The 10,074-nt window shown below is 37.1% G+C and overlaps 1 protein-coding gene across 1 annotated transcript; it reads left to right on the plus strand.

Moving 5' to 3' along the window:
- Positions 1–815: 815 nt before the first annotated feature.
- On the plus strand, positions 816–6,763 carry LOC141911525 (uncharacterized). Its single transcript, XM_074802514.1, has 6 exons — positions 816–900; positions 2,570–2,761; positions 3,676–3,829; positions 3,933–4,048; positions 4,130–4,282; positions 4,764–6,763. Exons 1-6 carry the CDS (start codon positions 816–818, stop codon positions 4,805–4,807), a joined length of 744 nt encoding a protein of 247 aa, XP_074658615.1. The 3' UTR covers positions 4,808–6,763.
- Positions 6,764–10,074: the final 3,311 nt, after the last annotated feature.

A 10,074-nucleotide genomic window follows, 5' to 3' on the forward strand; every position in this document is an offset into this window, starting at 1 on the left:
ATGTCACGGTCAATTCATTGTTATCTAGCACAATTCGTAGGTAAAAACATATCGATTTGGCGTATTTATTCCTGCCTATCATTGTGTTTTTTGAAAATTACAGATTAGCGGATAATGTAACTGCATGATTGGTATAATTTTAGGGAACGATAAATGAAGCGACAGTCTCGCCGTAGCGCTCCACGACGCTTATTTAAGTGGCATTATTAAAACAGTAGTAATATGTTTTCATTAGTATTTGGAAAACTGGACCTCGAGAGTACAATACATTTAGTCCTCTAGTTATGAAAAAGTATAATCATTCTTGTCATTGATCATATTTGTCTCAGTTATGTCATGTTTGACTTGCAGTTAATTGGTATGTAATGAGTGTAACGTGGACAGGGAATAAGCTGAAATGAATGATAGCATTGCTTTCTTAATATTTCTATCCATTCTAGAAAATTGAAAGAAATAAACAGATTTAACTGGAAAAGTAATACGCAGTAAAAATTGACCTACAGTATATAGACCTACGTAGCGGTTACCAAAAAACCATTGCACCTGTAAACTGTCATCTGGCAACTGAATTTTTTCATGTTATGCGATAGCGATCGCAATATGGCACCAGCTTGATGATATTTAGAATCAGCCTATATAACGAACTCGAACACATCGATCAGTAGTGAGCATATTGTAGGATCGTTTAGACCTGTACAACAATCATGAAGAACACAGTATACTGCACGCAAGTGCGTTTAGACCTATACAACTATCGTGAATAACCATGTGGCTATAGAAATATTGATCCTACCATAGCCGTCACGCATACAATCATGTCATATATCTCAAAAGCGAGCATGTACACTACGCGACGGATTCTCGTGCGTCTTATTTTCTTGGCGAATTTTATCATTTTTAGTAAGTAAACGTGATATTTTTTGGAGATATATTGCGCTATTATACAGAAATCATTCATCGAGCAATTTAACTAGAAATAGATTTTTCATTAGAACGGTCACGGTCGTTGGGGGTTTTGACCATTGCCATATCTATACTTGGGAAATATAATTGCCTAGAAAGGAATACCTATCATAACCAGTGAACTATAACTTTAACGCCACAAATATTGATAGACGATGCTAATGTCCATTTCAACTTGATTTGATAGCGCATCGTGTAGCCTAGCGAAGTCAGTTTTAGGTTCAACCTAAGTTAAACCTCATTTTCAAAATACTATCACTAGCATCCATAACTATTGAATATCTGTGACAATTCCTCCAAACTCGGTACCATTTTCTTCCCATGAAATTTTCTCTGAGTTAGGAAAATTACTGCGTGAGCGTACACAGATTATGAACAAAATGATCGTTATAGTTTTTATCTACATGGTCTAGAGTTGCCCCTAACTCTGACTTTGCACCATGAACAAGAGGAGGTTCCGGTGTATACTTAGCATCTTTGCATTGCTGTGCGTAGGACATTTGTATATTTCCCGAGTTTTGTATTTTTCACGAGGAACTTACTGTGCATGGCTAATATATTACATGACTCAATTTAATTCAATTTATAGATAACATCATCCCTCTGTTTTTCTTTTCATTATGGAATACAAAGCCTATAATATTTAGTCCATACTGCATTCCTCGTATTCCATTTAAGGCCAGCCGTAGGCTGAGCCTATTATTATACAAATGGAGCGAATTTAAAATGACATGGTTTCTAGAGCTAAGGCCCCGTGCAACTGAGCATATACTCATACGAATAATTCATTAAAGCATTATCCATTCTCCTAATCTTTGCGAGCCGAATTTTGAAAAAGGGCCTCGTTAAAATATATATGAGCTTTTTCACGTAAATCTGAACGCAAAAATATCTATTTTAAAAAGCCAATCAGAAAGCAAAGACCTCTGTATGATTGGACCGCAGATATCATCAAGTGTTCACGTGAACCAGGGGAATCATCAACTGTATTACTTTAGGGTTTTACTTTAACACTTAAGATTTTTTTTTTCAAGATCGATATCTGTGAGATCTTTCGGTGATTTGGTTTTTGGAAGTAATATTTTTATTTGCATTACAGAATATATCATTAACAATTATGCAAAGTCTGGGATAAAAAGCTTTTTCTCAAATCGCATGGATGACTTTGATATGCTTCAGCTGCAAATTCAATCATATTTAAATCAGCAAAAATATCAAGTTCAATTTTACTTTATTGAATTGATAAAACATCAAATCCAATTCAATTTTGTTTTATTCAGCAAATTTCAGAAAATTCAATTCTATTCCGCTTTCAAATCCATAAGACCGAGGGAAAATATTTTTCTGAGGTGTTCCAGCCAGCTCCATCTCTGTGCTACTTATTAAAACATGGTTGTACTGTGTAAACTACGTATAGGTATTGACTGTGAGCTGGGAGTGTATTTTGACAAATGTTGCTTGTAACCCACAGAATGCATCATTTGACATTTACTGAAAGGCTGGCAGGCTGGCCCTTGGGGCTCTTATTTATATCTACCCGTCCATTTGACGCGCATTTGGCGAGTAGGTTAAAAGCTATGAACGGTAGTCATTTTCATCTCATCAGATGCTGCTTTAGTCACTGCTAGAGGTGGGAGAGGTGGAGGTAGTCGGGGCGGAGGTTACCGAGGAGGAAGTCGAGGAGGAACTTCCAGCACTGGCACGGGAAGCCGGGCATATCGAGCGGCCATTGTTGGTGGAACTATATACGGCTCAGCGGCATTCATGAGGAGAGGTCGATATTCTTCTAATTCCGCAGGTAAATTAATTTGTGTGGTACCCTAAGACGAACTGTCGCCATGGTCAATTGGGAAATTCGAGCGTGAAAAGTGCATTATACATTCAAATTCATTCGTTTATTCATCATTTCCGTGAATTAGAAATACTAGACGAATCGGCCCCACTCCGCGCGGTTGCGCCACCGCGCGGTATTTACGCGAAGCAGCAGAACACAAACATGGCCACTCTCTCAATTTTCAATGATAGAAATCGTGTGTGCATTTCAATTATTTCGGCTGTTAGGTTTTTAAGGCACAATATAAGTTGATGATGTGATATGGCGATGTTAATTAATGATAATTCCGCAGTGAAGCTAGTCACGAACGGTGCCGATTGAGTGTACAGCTGCAATAAAACACTGAAATGTGCGTAGTTGCGTAACTATTTGCAGTGAATTGCAGACGAAACATGAAGCCTAAACGGCCGTTTAAAAAAAAATTATACCAATCGCAATTGTAAAATGAAAATGAGATAGAACCTAAGTTAAAATTCTGGCCATTTCTAAAATGTTATTACTAATTTTTTGTCAGTGCGGAACGTTTAGTTTTCCAACAATAATGAGGGGTGGTAGGTAGTAATGCAATTCAAGTCATCATTTATCACACGTTACTTCTGTGTTGTTGAAAATCTCGCGAGTCCTGGACCAAACCCCAATGAACGATGTGATCTGTGTGCTGGCCACAAATGCACACAGATCACACTACACTACCCATTACACACTCCAGTACCCACAGGTGTCCTTCTTCCTGGATTTTATTAGATGTAGATCTATGTAGAGGTACACATTCTTACGTATTTAACTTGAAAAATATAAATGGTGGAATATATTATTTCCGATCCGGATGACGTACTATACGCCCTATATCAGTGATTAATTGTTCATCGTTTTTTCAGATCCAACAGTTTGCACAAACTTCAAGATTGTTGAGAACATCACTCGATTCCCATTGGGACGTTTTATTTGCCCAATATCAGACTCTATGAGCGATGATTACACATATTGCTGCGGTAACGACGGAGAACAAACTTGTTGTACATTTTGGGACGAGTAAGTGGTTGATTGTACATGTATCTGATGTTTCTGTATATCCATAGACTATTTATAAGATCTAGTACCTTGATCAAGGTTTGGAAAAACTATTTCGTTGCAGTGGCGGGCGCACTGCAGGTGCCATCATAGGATTTGTATTACTTGGCGTATGTATAGCGGGTGGTATCGTGATCCTTTACAAATTGATGATAAAAAATAAGAAAACCAGCCCATCGAGTAAGTTGCGCTGTTGAAATTGTTCTCAATAAGTGTGTGGATACATACAAACATAATAATAATATTGTATCTGGATTGTAGCGACGCCAGCCGGTGACACTCCGATGAATGCACATCGGACTCATCAGTATGATAATTGGTCGAAATATCCTTCAAACACAGATCAAGTCGATTTCTACCCACCGCAATCAGCACATCCAGTCCAGCCTTTTTATCCAGTGACGAATACAATGAGTAAATTTAAAATTTTAACACGTTGACAGTGTACAGGCTTTGAGATATCTAGTTTCTCAGATATAGGGATAAAGGCCTAACTTGCGATGGGAGAAGTATATCTATGAAATTTTGCGAGTGCCAAATACGTCGTTTCAATGAGAAAATGTTGGTCCAACATTGACAGAAAATAACAATGTGTACAGATGATGTTCATATTGTGATTGGTTATTTAAGTTGAAACTTTGATATTGATATTTTCAACAACAACAAAAATTTCAACTGATCTAAAAACCTGTTTGCCACAAATGCCATGTTTCCGACTCGGCTGGCCATATTTTAATCGTGCATTCGAGGATGACCATTGCACTGTTCATGGCATTTCCCTACGACGATTTAGTCGTAATTTCAATTTCCGGACGTGGTCGAGAAACTAGTTATCATATTGAGCCTATTTGTTATTGTACAAGTAGATAAAGACGGTTATATTCTAACATTTCAGAAATGGAACCACCTCCTTACTCTGCTGGCCCAACTCGCTATTGAATTGATTTGCATGTCTACATGTCGCTGGTCGCTGATGTTATAATGTATGATAGTGTCGACGACAGTTTTTGTCTTCTGCTATGAAAGTCATTTTTGTAATGCAGGGCAGTTTAATTTGCCGTGAATAAGTGGGATCATTTCATAACGTGTGAATATCATGTGGTACTAATGATCTGAAACCGTGGATGCCACAGTAAACAGATATATAGTAAACAAAGATGTAGAGTAGTTTAATTGTGCCCGTGGAGGCCACAAGTAACAGGGTAAAAGGTAGTAGAAAACAATTGTGTTAAATCCGGAAAACTATAATTCCGCACGATGCGTCGAACCTCTGGACTACTTTGCCAGTTATGCGCTTGACCAATTAGGCTAACCAGTATGTATACATTTGCATGACAAACTTTGCAACATATGCAACAGTATTTCAACAGATGTGGTAAATTAGGTCAGCCCTGTGTTTTGGAGCCCAAGCTGCCCTGTATGGCATGGAAAACTGTCAACATTAAAATGGCATTTTTGACGCGTCAAATGACGAGTCAATCGACGCCTCAAACGACGCGTCAAATTCACTGCATTCAAAATTTAATCATATTTCATAATACATTTATTCTATAAGTATCCATTGTTTTTTCTCTTCTGGTTGCTCTGTCTGTCCTTCGCAGAGGCGGATCTAGGGCTGTCTTGTATGAGCCGCGAGACACAGGGTTGGGGATCCGCCAAAATATTGAAAAATTCCATGTGCACGTTTGTGCAATTTCCTGCACTTTAGAACTAATTCAAGAGGGGATAGGCCCTGGTCTCTCGGGTCTCACCGATCTAGACCGGCCGCTGCCTCGAAAGCTCTTCGTTTCGCGGCAGCTGTTACAATCCAATGTATTATTGCTATGTATATACCATACAGACTGGTGGCCGCTTAGTAGTGGCAACCTGTCCAAAGGAACCTTGGGCAATAATAAACCGTTGTAGGGTTTATGTTAGTAGGGAATCAAACCCTTGCAAGGAATGGATGAAGGTCTCTGAATTCAGGCATGAATTACACCACGAACCTTAGTGTCTGATAAGGATCGTAGAGCGAAAAGTCAAGCCAAAATCAGTCGACCTTTTTGGGAACAATAAAAGGTAACACACAGCCGACTTGTGTCCGATCGACCCATTTCGTAAGCTGATGGGCACTTGGTAGATAAAAATATAAGAATGATTGATTGATCAAAGCATCTTCAAAATTTCCCTTGAAAATTAGAAAAAAAAAATTTGTAAAAAGTGCTGATTTCAGCAGTTAGCCATCTTGATTCTGATCAGGTCGGTTTTTGGGTACAGGATCACCGACGGGTAATTATTCCTGTTATATATGGTCACTATTTTGCCCATAGTAATTTGCTCTGATTAGAATCCCACACTTATCCCACGACTCAAAAATCTGTGGAGAAAATATAATGGAGAGAAAAGAACAGTATTCGAACTCAGGCCTGCAAGCACTAGCACAGTGACACTGCTAGACCAGCGAGGCAGCCAAATACAATTGGAGTGTTTTACCTACACATAGCACTAAACTTAACCTTAATATTAATTCCTGGACCATATAGATCTTTATTAAATGCATTATGAAATGAGATGAAATTTTGAATAAAGTGAATTTGACGTCATTTGACGCGTCAAAAATGCTATTTTAATTTTGACAGTATTTCCATGCCACTTTTCAGAAAACAATTTGAACATCCGTCCGGCAAACAATGTGTGCACTGATCGTTTAAAAACGAAGTGAGTAAAAATTTCTGATCACAATCGCACTATGGTATCATCTTGTGAGATGTGAAATTTTACGAGTTTCGGGGCGATTTTCTAATTTGACGCCTTATAAAACGTTACCATTATGAAACCTAAACAATGATAACCAGTCAGCGTCATTTTGCAAACGACAGCCGTAAATCGATGTGCAAAACGTCACAGTTCTATGTACACATACAAGCTATTCGGCAAAATATTATATATATATATATATATAATAAGTTTATTTCTTCACTTAAGAGATACAATACAGAAATACAGTCATCACTATTACATAAAAGAAAAGTTACAGAAAGTACTTCTACACTGTAAAGCGTAGTAAAGAAAAAGGACAAAAAGGGACCCCAAAGGGGGGTATACTTTTAATGAAAAAAAGCCTAATGCCCTGGCGGAATGGATGGACATGATGTTAAACACAAGTATGATAAGTATTAATACAATCCTATTATATGTCTTTTCAAATTCCGCTTGAATATATCGATGTTGGATGCTTGCTGAAGTTCAGTTGGAAGAGAATTCCAGACTCTAATACAATTAATGTTAGGAGAAAACATCCTGATATTGGTTCTGTAATAAGGTAAACGAAATTGATTAGAGTTACGGGTGTTGTGGGAATGAAGATCAGAAATACGAATTAAACTATTGGACAATTTGACAGGCAGCAACACATGGACAGATTTATACATCAGTACAGAATTTTGGAACACATTGATGTCTTGAAGTTTGAGTTGATACGACTTTTTGAACAGTGGAGTAGTGTGTTCTAGAAAATTTACCCCACTAGCAATGCGAATAGCGCGTTTTTGAAGCAAAATAAGGGGTCGTAACCTAGTTACATAATTAGATGCCCAGACGATATTACAGTACTGTAGATACGGAAGGATGAAACCGTTGAATAACTTGATGAGCGCGGATCTAGGAAAAATACGTCGTGCTTTTCTTAATACACCAATATTTCTGCTAACAATAGAGCACAGCTTGTTTATGTGGGAGTTCCATGTTAGGCTGTCGTCAATTATTACACCAAGGAATTTTGTTTCTCTGTTTCTAGTTATTGAAACATTACCCATTACAAGGTCGATATCATCAAGAATATTGATCTTTTTATGGAAAAGCATATAATTCGTTTTCAACAGATTAGCAGATAGCCTATTGGAGTTTAGCCAGTTAAACAGTTTAGTGAGCTCAACATTAGTATTTGATTGCAGTATATTCAGATCGGAATGAGAGTTAATGGCAGTCGTATCGTCAGCAAATAGTAAAAAGTTTAAATTACAAGAATAAACGATGTCATTAACAAACAAAATGAATAGCAAGGGCCCTAAGATGGAACCCTGAGGTACCCCTATAGGAATGGGACTGACATCAGATAAATAGTTCTTGAACGACACTTGCTGTAAGCGGTTAGTGAGGTAGGATTTGAACCATGAATGAGCAACCCCTCGAATTCCGTAACTATACAACTTGTCTAATAATATAGAATGATCAATAGTGTCAAATGCTTTTTTTAAATCAAGCATGATACTAACAGTAAATTTTCCATTATCTAGATTCTCAGTGATGTAATTAGTGAATGCGATTAAAGCATGTGACGTGGAGAGACCTTTTCGAAAACCGAATTGGTTACATGAGAGAATATTGTGTTTATCAATAAAAGAAGATAACCTGTTGCTAACAGCTTTTTCAAAAAGTTTTGAAAATGCTGGTAAAAGTGAAATGGGGCGGTAATTGGACACATTATTTATAACACCGGATTTATAAACAGGGACTACCCTAGCCATTTTGATACCCGATGGGACAATACCAGTAACAAATGAATTGTTAATTACATGCATTAACGGTTTGCAAATATGCTCGATAGACTGTTTAAAAATAAACATAGGGATTTCATCCCATCCAGATGAAGTTTTGCCTATAAACTGTGAAACAATGTCATGAATTTCTATTTCAGTAACCGGAAACATAAAGAAATTATCAGATATGTTAGTTACATGTGTTTCCCTATTGGGTTCTGGTTGCGGTATATCGCTAGCAATAGAGGAGCCTATAGTACTAAAATAATCATTAAATAGATTAGCAATAGCTTTACAATTATTTATAACAGTACCAGAGGAGTCTAATAAGGCAGATGGTAATTTTGGAGGGCCCTTCAAGGCTAAGGTATTTTTAATGACGTTCCATGTATCCTTTACCTTGGATTTAGAAAAATCAATGCAAGAAGCGTAATACGAACGCTCTGCGAATCTGAGTAAGTGTTTAAGCTTATTATTATATATAGTATACTCAGATTTATCGTCAGAGTTACGAGATTTCAAATACTTTTTATAGAGGGAATTCTTACGTTTAATCGATATAAGAAGCCCTGGAGTTAGCCACTTATGGTTATTTTCCTTATTTCGAGCCGAGGGTTGTTCACACAATTTGAGGGGAAAGAAATGATCGAATAATTCTTTGTACAAAGATAAAAACACGGTATATGAAGACTCAGGATTAGGGTCACCAAGCACTGGATCCCAGTCAGTTTTTGAAAGCGCATCACAAAATAATAACATAGATTTTTTAGGATAATGGCGCCTGAAAAAAGAGTCTCTAGTGGGTTGACAGGTAGTAATATCAGAAAATACGAAAACAGGCAAATGATCTGAAATGTCAAAGGTGAGTAAACCCGGTACATGTTTACTCAATGGTATGTCATTTGTGAAAATATTATCTATGACTGACTGAGAGTTTTCAGTTATTCGAGTGGGTTTATCATTTAGCGGTAGAAATGATAAGGAGCACATAGAATCAAAGAAATGTTGTACTCGGGAGTCTTCGTTATAGTCAAGGAGGTTTATATTGAAGTCACCCAGTATATAAAATTTACGATTACTAATCAAAGGCCAGGATTCAAGTTTATCAATAAATGATTGGTTAAAAGAGTTGATATCAGGACCCGTCCTGTATACAACGCCTACAACTACATTCTTAATTTCAATGAATAAAGATTCATATACATTATTACAAACACATAAATCAGTAAGGATTTTATATTGAATGTTATTCTTTATATACAAACAGACACCACCACCATTGCTAAATGATCGGCTTTGAAATTCACAGTTATATCCGTCAAGGTGATATAGCGCATTATTGTTGTCATTTAACTTAGTCCACGTTTCAGTCACTGCTATAATATCGAATACATGACTTATAGATTTTAAGTTACTTTTTAATTGACTAAAGTTTTTATTAAGACTGCGAGAGTTAATATGAATTAAACTAAACTTTCGATTAATAGGGAGGAACTTTTCGTTGAAGTCAGCAGAGCAAAAGTACTGACTAGAAGAACAAGAAAATTCGGTATCTTCAGAAGTATCAAGTGCTATTTTTTTTAAATTTAATACTGGCTTTTTTTACAGACTGGCTTACGCTGGGCGAGGGCGTAGACCTGTCACTACGATTTCGTTTTTTGCCTGATTTCGCAGGAGTCACAAACGTGT

This window comes from Tubulanus polymorphus, chromosome 10, assembly GCF_964204645.1.
Source record: "Tubulanus polymorphus chromosome 10, tnTubPoly1.2, whole genome shotgun sequence".
NCBI lineage: Eukaryota > Metazoa > Nemertea > Palaeonemertea > Tubulaniformes > Tubulanidae > Tubulanus > Tubulanus polymorphus.

Coding starts and splice junctions, on each gene's coding strand:
- LOC141911525 (XM_074802514.1), top strand. CDS start 816: ATGTCATATATCTCAAAAGCGAGCATGTACACTACGCGACGGATTCTC. Junction 4,049..4,129: donor TAAGAAAACCAGCCCATCGA/GTAAGTTGCGCT, acceptor TCTGGATTGTAG/CGACGCCAGCCGGTGACACT. Junction 4,283..4,763: donor TCCAGTGACGAATACAATGA/GTAAATTTAAAA, acceptor CTAACATTTCAG/AAATGGAACCACCTCCTTAC.